General features: G+C 37.8%; 1 protein-coding gene across 9 annotated transcripts in view; it reads left to right on the top strand.

The window, feature by feature from the left end:
- Positions 1-15,256, top strand: part of Naglu (N-acetyl-alpha-glucosaminidase) — a 306,046-nt gene that overhangs the window by 80,836 nt on the left and 209,954 nt on the right. For all 9 annotated transcript variants that reach the window (XR_010859862.2, XM_067145901.2, XM_067145900.2 and 6 more), the window contains 2 exons: positions 3,564-3,627; positions 13,691-13,836. Coding sequence is in view for 8 of the 9 variants with exons in the window: in XM_067145901.2 (XP_067002002.2) it covers positions 3,564-3,627; positions 13,691-13,836 (210 nt within the window). In the remaining variant the exon portion in view is untranslated. The remainder of the gene's footprint in view (positions 1-3,563; positions 3,628-13,690; positions 13,837-15,256) is intronic.

The raw sequence follows: 15,256 nt of genomic DNA, 5'->3' as shown, positions 1-15,256 counted from the left end.
CATTTCATTATTACATGTTATTTAGACGCTTATTTTAATTTAAGGTTAAGACTATGGCTGATGATGCCTTCAGGGAAGGCGAAACATGTACCACTATTAGTTAACAAATTTATGTAAATCATCGAAGATGATTTTGTATTGATTAGGTGGTCTAATAAATAACTTAATGTTATTATTTCAATCAAATATCATCAGTATGGACCAAAATGATATTTATTACATGTAACATCAGTTATATCATTTCTGCTTCAATACAGAACTATTCTCCCAAGTACTTCTGAGCAAGAAAAATTCCATAAGTCAAACCACCACAATGTATATTTTTAATTCAGCTAGTGAATTAATTTAGAAAAGACATGTTTATAACAGATAGGTGTGTGCGTGGATTTTTTTTTTTTTGTGAATTGTGCAGTTTTACAGTGAGTTCAGAAAGGAAGTTTGTTGTACAACAGCACATTAAATGAAAAAGACATATGGAAGCTGTAACGAGTGTGAAGATCAAGTGTTCCCAGTTTCTTTGAGAGAATCCAGCAAATCATTATATCCATATATATATATACACTTCCAAGGAAATTAGGAGGGAATTATGTCTGTGAAAACAAGACCTGTGGAGTGAATGGAACAGGGATATATTACTTGTGAAGCCATGTTACACAGTCACCAGAATTGTTTGGTCAAATATTTGAAAGTCATTCTTTACTTAATTCATAGCATTTTCCATAAATTTAAGTGCATTTTATTAATCACTTTCAGTGATCTTTTAGGACATCAATATCTGCATCCTCTTCATCAGGCAGCAAAATTAAAAAGTTTCAAGTAGCAAATGTAAACATTGGTGTTTTATCAGAACTTATGCTCAGTTTTCTTGAAAATTGAGCTTTTATTTCATTTTATTGTGTTATGTTCACAATACTCTGCTCCGGCGTATGACTTCATAGAGCCCCTTTGAGGCGTTTCAAGGATCAGCTAAAGCATACTGTGTAAAGAGTTGGAATATTAACACTCAATCCTGGGATATGCTTGCTGAGAATCGTACACTTTGGCATCACACTTTTTCTACATCATTTACTGTGTTTTAAGAGGAATGACGTACACATGCAGAGGCTAAACGACAAGGCCAGAAGCACCCTCGAGCTCAGCCCCACCCTCTCCCAGTCATTCAATGTGATTGGTGTGGATGTATATGTTTCATGCCAAGATTGGGCTACTAAGTCATATCGAACATAATCACAAAGCATAGTGTGTGTAAACGTAAACTGCTGAAGAATTGTTTACCCAGATACAAGTTGCAGCCGACGACAATTGTGTTATCTATTGTGATGGGATATCCATTATATTGGGAAAGAGTCTCTCAAGTTTCTCGTGGAGTTGAGTCTCTCGAATGAGTGCCAGTGTCTTGTTGTGATAGGCAAATCCAATTACATGATCCTTCCCAGCATGTTCCAGGAACTGATCTACCAAGAGCTACGTGGTGCCAACAAAACCACGTACGAACTGGTCATGGTAGGTGTAAAGCAATGCTGCACAAATGGGGATGGCTAGATTCACCTGCTTGCGACTGCGGAGCTCAAGAACAGAAGATGAACCACATCATTCGGGAGTGTCCACAGCGTAGCTTCACAGGGGTTTGGGAAGAGTTCATGAAAGCATCAACTCCAGCAGCGCTTTCCTGGCTGAAGAGTCTTGATATTCATTTTTAATTCACTGCGTACATATTTGTGTTAAATAATGTACATCATTTGTTCCATACGAAATATATATATATTGCACTACATGTGTAATTGTGAGCCTGGATAGTGTATAGGTTGTGGACTGTGTGGCTGTGTGCACATGTAAGTAACAGAGTGTGTAAACTGTGGAACTGGTGTGACTGCATTAGTGTGTAAGTAATCGTAATAGAATAAATCATAGCATTGGAGTTGAATGCTACCAGTTGTGTTTTTTATTTTCTTATCACCCTGTCACTTTTGAGATTAGTACGAGAAGTAGACATTTACGTTCCAGTGATATAAGTGCTATGTTGTAAATAGAGAGATAGGAACATGATAGAAACACATAACAGGATTGACGCATGACTACTGAGCATTGGAGGAGGGAGGAATCATAGAAGAACAGACAAGGACAAACATGAGAACTGAAAGGGAATTCCACAACTTCATACATTTTGTGGTCTTCAAATAGATTGGCTCTCTCCCAATTCTTTTACATCCATTTCTTCTCAGCTCCTGATGAGCTGATCTCCGTTCTCCAGCTTCTTCAGGAGGGCAGGCCTCAACACTTATTAAGGGGCCATCCCCAGTCTGGTTGTCGAAAGTGTGGTATAAACAGAAAACTCAATAAACACTGATCTTGAATATTGACTCTGATGACTTTGATTTCGTTCATGAAATTTGAGACAGAATGTTTGGGAATGTTTCAAGAAATTTCACAAAACAAACAAATAAATAAACAAACCAGATGGCGCTAAAGCCCTGATGGGCTTTGGTCTACCATATGACTGCTGTTTATCCTAAATGTCTGCAGATTATGAGGTGACACATGGTCAGTATAATGAATCCTCACAGCTTCTTCGCTTTCTAGACTGGGCCTGATCTGTCATATAACTCCTCAGTTGTTCTCACTGGAGGTTAAGTAGACTTGAACCACCTCTCAGATCCAGGTAAAAATCCCTGACCTGGCTTGGAATCTAAAAGGGGTTGGGTAAAAAGCAGACTCGCTACACTTAGATTGCAAGGCTGACAAAAAATATCATACACTTGTGAAATACAGGTTGTAGAAACCTTACAGGACTCAGAGAAGCATGTTTTTAATGATTTTATTCCATTTTTTTTGTAAAATTGTAGCAAAAATAAGTTGTATGTTTAATCATGTTCTTGTTGTAACAGTGAGGTGCAAAGGGTTAATAATTCACTGTACGAATATCAGTAGAATACCTCTATTTTTAGACTAGAATGTCAAACTGAAAACTTGGGTACAGTACCATAGTGGACTACTACGTCATGCAATTTTCTTTTGTCATCAAATAATTAGCTGCCTCTGTGGATCCGTGGTAGAGTGTCGGCCTCCGGATCCTAAGATAGTGGGTTCAAACCCGGCAGAGGTAGTCGGATTTTTGAAGGGCGGAAAAAAATCCATTCGACACTCCATGTCTTACGATGTCGGCATGTAAAAGATCTCTGGTGATACATTTGGTATTTACCCAACAAAATTAATTAAATCTCAGCCATAGACGCCCAAGAGAGATCCGGTTTACTCTGTCTGCCATCTAGCGGACCTAGAGTAAAACGGAACGTCGAAATTGACGAGCAGACAGCCAGATGGCGTCAAATTGGTCTGCACACGGTAGCTGAGGCCATATTATTATTATTATTATTATTATTATTATTATTATTATTATTATTATTATTATTATCAAATAATTTCGACTATTGATATATATTTCCAATGAGAAGTGTGCAGAAAAGGTCAAATCTGATTTAACCTTGTAAAGTTTTACCCTGAAATAGGCTATGAACAGTAAGTTTGCAAAGAGAGTATAATGTTTGATAATCCTTATGTTTCAGTCCATACTTGCTGGAGCCAACAGACCCCTTGTTTCGACAAGTTGGAAACTTGTTTATGAATGAGGTACGTTTGTAATTGAAGAATACATCCATACATAAATATTATTTTATATGATTGAATTCAGGAATACTAAAATAATGTTATCTTGAGATAAGATGGTGATTGGATAAGAACATTGTAACATCAAAAATAAGATTGTATGTAGATGACATAATTGTTTATAGGGAAATTAATAACATTGAGAATTGTTCAGAATTACAAAGGGACCTTGAGAATATCCAACAATGGGTTGAAGAAAATAATATTAAGGTTAATGGAGGCAAATCAACTGTTACAACATTTACAAACAGGAGCTTTAAAACTGAATTTGAATGTACTTTGGATGGGGTAGTTATCCCAAAAGATAGCAAGTGCAAATACTTAGGTGTGAGATTTGAAAGTAATTTGCATTGGAAGGGTCATGTTGATGGCATTGTTGGGAAAGCATACAGATCGTTACATGTCATTATGAGGCTATTTAAAGGATGCAACAAAGAATGAAAAGAAAAAAGTTACTTAAGTATGGTTCGTCCATTATTGGAATATACAAACAGTGTTTGGGGTCCTCACCAAGAATACCTAATAAAAGAAATAGATAGTGTGCAGAGGAAAGCAGCATGATTTATAACAGGGGATTTCAGGAGAAAAAGTAGTGTATCAGAAATGTTAAAGGAACTTGGATGGGAAACTTTAAGTAAGAGAAGGGAGAACACTAGACTTATAGGATTATATAGAGTCTATACAGGAGAAGAAGCATGGGGAGAAATCCGTGAGAGGCTTCAGTTGGAAAATAATTATATCGGCCGGACTGACCACAGGTATAAAATTAGAAGGAATTTTAGCAGAAGCGATTGGGGTAAATTTTCATTCATTAGGAAGGGCGTGAAGGAAAGGAACAGTTTACCAGGGGTAGTGTTTGATCCTTTTCCAAAATCTGTACAGATATTCAAGAAGAGAATAAACAGCAACAGAGAAAATAAATGAAATGTTAAAGGGCATTCGACCAACTGAAGTGACTTTTTCTCGTCCTTATCTCTGTTAAAGGTTTTCACTCTCCTCAACAGTTGCTCTAAATCCATCCTGGAGGCTGTTTTTATTTTCATTTACCATTATCTACAAATCACAATTACTTTTTAAAAACTTCCTCATGCCTCTCTTACCAGTCATATGATACTTCGTATCATTTAATACTCCTACATTTACAACCTTCATTTCTCTTGCATTTATTTTCAACTACGACCAAAACAGCTTTGTATTCACTTATACTATCTATCACTTTAGTTTCTCTATGGAGCTCATGTGGTTTTATGTCCAGTTCCATGGCTGGCGTTTGGTTCAAGGGGTCCCAGGTTCGATTCCTGGTCAAGCCGGGGATTTTAACTTTCATTAGTTAATTCCTATGGGCAGGGAGCTGGTGTTTGTGACGTCTTCAGCATTAGATTTCATCATAGGTACGACCTCATCATCACAGCAGCGTAGGTCGCCTATACGGCGTCAACTCAAAAGACCTGCATCAGGCCTCTATGGAGGCCACACACCATTAATATCCAGTTTCATCAACACCATGCCTAAAATATTCTTCCTTCTTGTTGATTCCATTAGTTTCTGTTTAGCTGTTTTTCCAAGATTAATTTATTTACCATTTGTTTGTCATGCTTTGTGACTTTATCATTACCTTACCAGTTAACATTTGGTAAATTGAGATAACCCGTTACAGTCATGTCCTCTCTGTGTCATTTCCCATGAAGATGATCTTGTCAAATTATTTTTCATCAGTGTCAGCATCACCCCTTCAAGGTCTGTACACTTCAAAAATATCAAGTTAATATTTTTAGAGATGAGCCTAGAATTTCATGTTTTCACTTTCTCATAGCTTACAAATTCTTCTTTCACCATTATGAATTCTCCCTTTCCTATAGAATCTATTCTGTCTCCATGATTAACATTTCAGTTCTAGGAAAAATAATCTTCATCCATTATATCACTTCTTAGCAATGTTTAAACTTTTATTGCAATATCTGGTAAATATAAATCTATTTAATTATTTAAATTCTGTTTTAATTAAATTGTATATTTTTCAGGCATAATCTATTATTAAATGTTATATTTTTCACATATTTTTCCACGAACCTACAGTACTATGCTGGCATAGCAGGGGGAGAGGTGATACTCCTACGTGGCACGTCCCAGATGGCAGATAGGGGGGTCCTAACCGACTTGCCGGCAGACTTGAGGGAAATAAAATACCTCTCGTGGACCAAACACACAACCCCCTCTGGGTGGGAAACGCAGATGGAGAATACACCCATGATATCCCCTGCCTGTCGTAAGAGGTGACTAAAAGGGGCAACCAAGGGATGAAACTACTTGTGATTAGTACCACCACATGGGGAACACCATGGGTCACTTTTACTTGCGCATAGTACCACTATATTGGGTACCAAATAGGTTTGTGATTAGTAGCAACAGAGTGCATTGCCGGCTTCTACAGTACCTGTGATTAGTCCCACTTTAGGAGCTACACCATGGGTGAGCAGCATCATGGTTCTGGCTTGCCTATGATTAGTACCCACTATATGAGGAATACACGGGATAGTGTGGGTCCCTGTGGTTAGTACATGTATGTGATGAACACCATAGGTTTGCGTTGCCTGTAGATGGTGCCACAATGTGCGAAACACTATAGGTCTGTATTCCATGTGATAATTTCATTACCTGTGAGTAGTACCATACTGTGTGGAATGCCGCGAGTCTATGCTACTTTTGATTAGTAGCGCAACATGACAAATACCATGGTTCTACTTTCCTAGCGATAAGTACCATTATGAGGGGCCGATGACTTGGATTTTTTACCCCTTTAGACTAAAAGCATCATTGATTCAGTATTATGCTATAGACGCAGTCCCTTGGTCAGTAATACCATTGTTTCACGTCAGTTTCTGTGAACCTGAGGCATTGTGGGTTGGATGCACTGATTGTTTTAAATTGATATCCATCCATAAAATTCTTCGTCCTCATGTTTTGAATTCTGGTAAGTGGAGGATTTTGGACTTTTAATTTGTCATTCCATTTCGTCTAATTTTGTACCATTAGGAGCTGATGACCTAGATGTTAGGCCATTTCAAAGAACAAGCATCATCATCATCATCATTGTCAGGTATTTTATATTATTCTGAATTAGTTTTGATAGGCTGAACAACCTCACAGTTATAGACTTTTAGTTGCTTGAAAATTGTGTTGTTAATGAAGAGGTCATTAGACTCACAAAAACCTACAAACCATTCTCTTCTTCATCATCATCATGATGAATTCCTTCCAGCGAGCCAGGTAGAATGCTTTAGAACGATGTGCCTCCATTTATCCCATGTTTCTCCTCTTCTATTATCTGGTCTACCCACCTTTTTTCGAGGGTGTCCAATCGGTCCTTCATTTAGAATACTTTCCCTCTTCAGCATTTCCAACTTTAGTATTCCAGTCTTCCAGCAGCACATCCTGTGTAGATTTTCTGTCGATTTCTACTTGTACCAGTTCATAACATAAAATTCATCAACTTGTTCATCCTCAGCCATTGTTATTGATGCATATATTAGTAAAGAAGTTAATGTCATATTATGAGGTTGACCTCGAACCTTGTAGCGCCTGTTGCGTCCACACAATAATAATAAAAAATATAAAATTAGAAAAATATGAAATTAAAATCACACCTTGTTCGTGTTGCAAAAACTTTAAACTTACAGGTCTAACAACGACAACTACGGAAGGATGTGGAAAACATGGAAGGAACCCTACTAGGCCATGAGATTGTATCTCGTTGTGGGAAAGGGAAATGCACGACAACTACCCTCAGCTCAAATGTATTTAAAACCTAAAGTACATGAAATAGAAAATGCGGCCAGCAAACAGTATAAAAGAAAATACTTAAGTACCCTGAACTAAAATATATATTGACATACAATAGAATACTACCACAGCTCTTCAGATAGTGGGTAATACAAACTTTAACACAGAAATGGCCTCAGAATTCAAGCACAAAAAATTTAAATTTACATAAATTATAATTTACATAGTTTACAAATTTAGAACAAAGAAGAGTTGCCTCTGAAAACACAACTGTTGCTATGACTATCCATAGAGGCACAGTCATTCAAAAAATTAAAAAATTTGGTGAATATGGAAATCTAGAGGAAAACTCCGTTACGCGAAAACAAATTAAATTACCACCGAAATTGACATTAAATAAGAAAAGGCTGAAACACAAGAATGAATTTAAATGAAGTAAAAAACAATAACATAGTGCTTACCGTGAGAGACCAGGGACCCCCAGACGGGTTAGACCCCGAGCGCGTGTGCTCACGAGGCCGGTCCGATGAAAAAGACGCAGACAGTTGCCTCACTCACATGAGGAGCCCAAGACCAGAAATCGTGCGATCACAAGGTAACCAATGAAAACACGGAATTTCCCCAGATCTCCGTATTCACCAATAAAAAAGGTCATTATTCCAACCAATACAATTACACTGCCGTATATGGGCAAGTTCTAGAGAGTCAGATTTACAAAACATAGCACTCAAAAGTGGCTTTCAGTTTTAAAACAGTTAAACAATCTGTCTGTCTGTTAGGTCATCAGCCCAGAGGCTGGTTGGATCCTCAAATAACACCACCAAAGGTTATGCGGTTATGAGGAAACCCCAAAAACCAATGGCAGCACTAAAATGAGGCGTACTAGGCAAGATGAGGAGTGAGGTAGTAGTTAAACAATATTACAAAAAAATCCTTAAAGCAAGCATTCCTCCAAATCCACTTCTACATTCTTCATAATTAATAAGTCACATTTTCCTAATATATAATTTCTTAAAGTTACATAAAAGGAACAACTTCTTCTTTAGAGTTCATGTTAATAGTAAGAATAATTTTGTCCAATCCTAAATAATTTCTTCGATGGAGATAAATTTATTTAACACATAAAATAATTTTGCACTCAGTTACTTTTGCAACTTGTTCATCCTCAGCCATTGTTATTGAAGCATATACCTAAAGAATTTGTCATATTATGAGGTTGACCTCAAACCTGATGAACATCACTCGGTCAAATTAAAACAATTATTGCAAATCTTATTATTGGTCACAAAATACACACCATGCTCTCTGCATTCCTCATGCCCTGAGTAATAAATTGTATGTTGTTCTGGTTCTCAGCTCAGTAAGTTTTAACTTTTAAACGGATACCTGACGTAAATATTGATGTTCACCATGTTGAGATAGGAAACCATTTTCTCATACATCTCTGGAATTTCATAATTTTGATTGGTTGGAATCCTTTAGGTCAGTACGGTTTTCCAGTGCTGCAAACAATACAATAAAGAGTATGCAGCTGAAACAAGCTACAATGCTTCAGAAATGGGTCATTTCATCCAAGATATCAAACCAAGACTAACTACGGAGCAGAAAAACATATACTCTCAGGTCTTAAACATTCCACATTGAAGTTCAGTGAAATGTTTTTCATTGATGTCCCAGGAGGCACCAGTAAAACTTTCTTATTAAATCTGATTTTGGCTATGATTTGAGGTGATGGCAACATAGCTCTCGTGGTGGCATCCACAGGTACAGCAGCATCCTTGTTTCCCCAGGAGCAAGATGGCTCATTATATGTTTAGAATACCTATTGACTGAGTGTACTGTGAGCAATGTCCTAAAAAAAAAAAAAAAAAAAAAAAAAAACAACAGCACAGTGAAATAACAAAAGTGCATTGAGATTGTGTTCTCTTCATATAGGAAGAATGTACCATGGCAAAAAAAAAAAAAAAAAAAGATGCAGTGGAAGCAGTTAACCACATGCTACAAGACATAAGAAACAAAATCAGATTAATGGAAGGAGTCATGTTCCTGTTTTCTGGCAAATTCTACCAGACTCTCCCCATATTCACCAGAGGCACGTGTGCTGGTGAAATAAATACCAGCCTGAAGCGATTCATCCTCTGGTCTCACATAAAATAGCTCTCACATACCACAAATATGAGAGCTGACTGGGGGGATGAATAACTTGCATGAGAGTTCTCTGACCTACTGTTGAAGACTGGAGAGGGTACACTGACTGAGGTCAGTAGTGAAGTCAAGCTGCCACCTTCACCGTGCATGGCCCTCCCCTTGTCAGTGAGCTGATTGCTCTAGTGTACCCTGACCTAGACTGTTTGTAGAGCAAAGGAAACTGTTAGATGTGTAAATGAGCTATCCACATGCCTAAAAATGAACAGGATAGCACTGTTAATGACACCATTTTGGGCATTTTCAGGGTCCTTGAGATGGTGTTCGCATCCATCAATATGGTTGTCAGTCAGGATAACTACAATTGATGAAAACCATGTTGTTTCTGTATTGACTTTGAATAATAAAATAATTAATCCTTTAAATGGAATATATTATATTTTCCACCATTCAATACTTAAAAAATTGCAATTATATACATACAGTACATGTTTTAGTCTATGTGACCTTCTTCAGCTATGAATTTAATATACGGTATTTATTGAACATTTTGTTAAGTTGTTATGGAAACATATATAAAGATTCAGAGAACTGGTTTTTATCATTAAGGAAATTAAAACATTCTTTTAATAAAGAAAAGAAATATAGAAAAAGTGGATGATTCTAAAGAGATGTTCAATTTTATATTCTTTAGAAAGGGAAAATATACACTCAACTCTCGATTAACCAGGATAATGTACGATTAACACTTCCCAGATAAGTAAAATCACGGTTAATCCACAAAAAGTTAAAAATAGAACAGGCGTACTGAAAGTACAGTTAAAATGATAATAAATGATACTACTGCATTGTTCTTTATTAACTTACCCAATATGCTGCAGTAAAAGTAGCACTTAGCACAATTAATAAATGGAAAAATAAACAGCACTTTTCATTGAAACTAATAAGGCAAAGAAAAATATTCAGACTTCCTAACTTTACTGTTTCTGAAAATAATCAGTGATGGTTTTCTGCTTTTGTACTGAGAAACACTTTTTCTTTATTTTGATCCTCAAGTTTCTCAAAACACGTTTTTTGGTGATGAGAGCATCATCCTAACAATCAATATCAATCAATACTGATCTGCATTTAGGGCAGTCGCCCAAGTGGCAGATTCCCGATCTGTTGCTTTCCTAGCCTTTTCCGAAATGATTTCAAAGAAATTGGAAATTTATTGAACATCTCCCTTGGTAAGTTATTCCAATCCCTAACTCCCCTTCCTATAAATGAATATTTGCCCCAGTTTGTCCTCTTGAATTCCAACTTTATCTTCATATTGTGATCTTTCCTACTTTTATAAACGCCATTCAAACTTATTCGTCTACTAATGTCATTCCACGCCATCTCTCCGCTGACAGCTCGGAACATACCACTTAGTCGAGCATCTCTTCTTCTTTCTCTCAATTCTTCCCAACCCAAACATTGCAACATTTTTGTAACGCTACTCTTTTGTCGGAAATCACTCAGAACAAATCGAGCTGCTTTTCTTTGGATTTTTTCCAGTTCTTGAATCAGGTAATCCTGGTGAGGGTCCCGTACACTGGAACCATACTCTAGTTGGGGTCTTACCAGAGACTTATATGCCCTCTCCTTTACATCCTTACTACAACCCCTAAACACCCTCATAACCATGTGCAGAGATCGGTACCCTTTATTTACAATCCCATTTATGTGATTTCCCCAATGAAGATCTTTCCTTATATTAACACCTAGATACTTACAATGATCCCCAAAAGGAACTTTCACCCCATCAATGCAGTAATTAAAACTGAGAGGACGTTTCCTATTTGTGAAACTCACAACCTGACTTTTAGCCCCGTTTATCAACATACCATTGCCTGCTGTCCATCTCACAACATTTTCGAGGTCACGTTGCAGTTGCTCACAATCTTGTAACTTATTTATCACTCTATAGAGAATAACATCATCCGCAAAAAGCCTTACCTCCGATTCCACTCCTTTACTCATATCATTTATATATATAAGGAAACATAAAGGTCCGATAACACTGCCCTGAGGAACTCCCCTCTCAACTATTACAGGGTCAGACAAAACTTCACCTACTCTAACTCTCTCAGATCTATTTTCTAGAAGTATAGCAACCCATTCATTCACTCTTTTGTATAGTCCAATTGCACTCATTTTTGCCAGTAGTCTCCCATGATCCACCCTATCAAATGCTTTAGACAGGTCAATCGCGATGCAGTCCATTTGACCTCCAGAATCCAAGATATCTGATATATCTTGCTGGAATCCTACAAGTTGAGCTTCAGTGGAATAATCTTTCCTAAAACCGAATTGCCTTCTATCGAACCAGTCATTAATTTCACAAACATGTCTAATTATTCCGGCCCTTTGTAATTCTGTATTACTGTAACTCCTAACACTCGTTCATTTTAAGTGTTTTTGACATCGCGGTTAAGCAGCGACGCGGTTGATCCGATTCCGGTAAATCGAGAGTTGAGTGTATAATATTTCATTTAAAGGAATAATTATTTTATCAATCAGGTTAAAACGGCCAATTATCTGATTGAGTTTTTAAACTCTCTTGAGCACTGCCAGACTTTTGGCACACACACTCCATTGCTTTGAAAGTCGGCGCTCCTATAAGGTCGTTGCACAACCTGAGCACTCCCGAGCTTTGCAATGGGACATGGCTGCCAAGTGTCTACAGTTCCCTATGACTGTCTGTTTCACTATGTCTATCAAGAAGTCATAAGGTCAAACGCCCTTCATTGCAGGCATTGATCTACAGATGGGCTGCTTCTTCCATGGACAGCTTTATGTGGCTTACCTCAGTGTGAGCAGCAGTGGTTTGTACATCTCGTGTTATTTTGTGTACAAAGAAGCTTTACTGTAAAAATAGGGAACCTGCTTGATGCCATGCCCAGGTGGGACAACAGTATAAAGTAGCAGGTGAACAGAGGTGCATGTCACTGAAGGCCGGGAGTATAGGACATTGATTGGTGAGGTGTATGCTTTGCTGTGGGTATCAAAAGACTTAGGAAGGAGATGTTGCATACACAGTTGTGTACAGTTGCACTTAAGATTTTCTAAGAAGTTTTTCGATCACTCTGAGTGTTCCAAGATTATGATCCACTAATAGCCGGGCTGAGTGGCTCAGACGGTTAAGGCGCTGGCCTTCTGACCCCAACTTGGCAGGTTCGATCCTGGCTCAGTCCGGTGGTATTTGAAGGTGCTCGAATACGTCAGCCTCGTGTTGGTAGATTTACTGGCACGTAAAAGAACTCATACGGGACTAAATTCTGGCACCTCAGTGTCTCCGAAAACCGTAAAAGAGTGGTTAGTGGGACGTAAAACAAATAACATTATTATTATTATTGACCCACTAATAAACCAATTATAATTTTTTAAAATGTAATTTCAATCATTTTTTTCTATCTCTTGCGGTCCTTGGCCAGATGTGAAGCACCAAGGAGGTTTAACCCAACTGCATTCTTGATAACGTTCGATCATCGAGTGGGAACTTATCCACGATCTCTTCCCAAGAACATTTCCAAGGATGATCAGTTTTTCTAAGCTATAATTCCCACGTTGCATAGTGTGTCCAAAGAATTGTAGTACTCTTTGTTGGCACATTGATGGTAGTCTTATTTTATGGTTGAGCTGGTTAACAATGGAGTCCTTGGTGCAAAATGCTGTCCAATGTATGTGTAACGTTTCATTGCCAGTACCACATTTCCAAAACTTTTTTATTCAGGTTTGTAATATGAAAAGTCTATATCTTAGTTCCTTAGAGGAAAACACACTCATTTTCAGTGATAATGGGATAAAGCGATCTTTCCATAATTGCGACAAATTCATCATTACATGTTTGGCAATAGCCGTTCATCTCTTAATCTCAGGTGCTACCTGAATTGGAAATGACTGAACCAATGTATTGTATGGCATATTATGTAGACCTAATTAGCAAAATGCAAACTATATTTCTACTACTTTGTCTGTTATTGTTTCTTGAAATTTTTCTTACTTTTAGCATAGCTTCTTCTTGTTAATTTGCCAGTTGTGAGTTTCATGTTATTTTCTTTCTTCATTTCTGTAGATGATAGCAGAGTTTGGGACTGACCATGCATATAACTGTGATACCTTTAATGAAATGAATCCCCGTACTGATAACGTGACCTACATTGCTGATGTGGGTTCTGCAATCTTTCAGGCTATGACAGATGTGGATCCCGAAGCTGTTTGGTAAGTTGCTCTCCTTAGTCTGTTTGTTGTCATCCACTCCTGAACGTGAGCTTCTTCCTGTTTTCACTATGTAGCTCAGCAGTTGCTATCTGGAGCCAGTCTTTCACTCCAGTCTTTTCTAATGTCATGAGGCCAGTGTAGCTGTTGTCTTCCGACATTGTGTTGTGATGTTCTGGGTTACCACCTTAACCCGCGGTTACTCGCATGGTGAGCACGGCGCTCACCTTCGTAGTATAGTGCCTTTTGTTGGAGTTTTACAAGACCTCCACTTCTGAAACTCCCTATACCTTTCAAACACATTGTTAGGAAGGACATGTGTCAGTCATTTCCATTATCTTTGGAAACGAAGACCCTCAATCCACTACTAGGTGCAACAGTGCATGTTTGGCGAGCGGTGCGCTCAGTAGCGAGTAACAGTGCTACACATATAGAGCGCATTGTAACAAGTCAAAATTTGTCTTATGATTTTTTAAATTTGAAATGTTTATACAGTGACGGTTGTTAGGGAATTTACACAAGTTATACTGACATCCACTGATCAGATAATTTTGTGTTTGGGTGAAACGGTGGAGGAAGTGGACTTAAAAAACGGAAGTGATGATAATGAAACAAATGAGTGTCAACAAGTTCTGAAGAAGAAGAAGAAGAAGAAGAAGCACTTTTGTTGATTGAAGGTGTATTCCTTTCGTTTTAGAAAAGGATGGAATTACCAACTGGGGCCTCCATGGTCCTGCTACAAATGTTCGAATACGGAAACAAAATTTGCATATTTTTCCAGGAAAAATGCTGAAAGTAAAAGAAGTGACGACTGTGTAAAATTTTTGTTTCCTATTATGCAGGATTATATGTTTGCATTATTCAGTTCGTACTAAGCGTACTCCTTCTACTTCGAATTTGTTTAAATTTAAGTATTCGTGTTCCTAAACAAATAACTATTTTCGTGTTCCTAAATAAATTACTTGGCTACCCCTTAGAACCCTTCTTGATATGGGGTTGGGAATGAGGCGAAATGAATTTATATCGCTTGTTTTACGGCCGGATGCCCTTCCTGATGCCAACCTCTGTAGAGGAGCTAATGAAAATGGAATGAATGATGGTGAACGAAAATGGGTAAGTGGAAGGTACAGGCTGTGGCCTGTGGATATAAACTATCCCTGCATTTATCTGGAATGTAAACAGGAAACCATTCTCAGGACAGCCGACGGTGGGGTTCGAACTCACGCATGCAGAGGTTGGTTCCAGAGCACTCTGCTCGGGCGTGTTGCCAACTAAATAACTATATCAAATTGACGTATTAAAAATACCTCTATCTTTATATGGGCATATTATGGCCTTTAAACATAAAGGTGAGCACTGCGCTCACTAGCGAGTAACGGTGCAAGTAAAGACATAGCGAGTAATGCCGGGCTAACACTCTCTT

Source organism: Anabrus simplex, chromosome 4 (genome assembly GCF_040414725.1).
Source record: "Anabrus simplex isolate iqAnaSimp1 chromosome 4, ASM4041472v1, whole genome shotgun sequence".
Lineage (NCBI taxonomy): Eukaryota > Metazoa > Arthropoda > Insecta > Orthoptera > Tettigoniidae > Anabrus > Anabrus simplex.
This window is presented reverse-complemented; position numbering and strand designations above follow the sequence as displayed.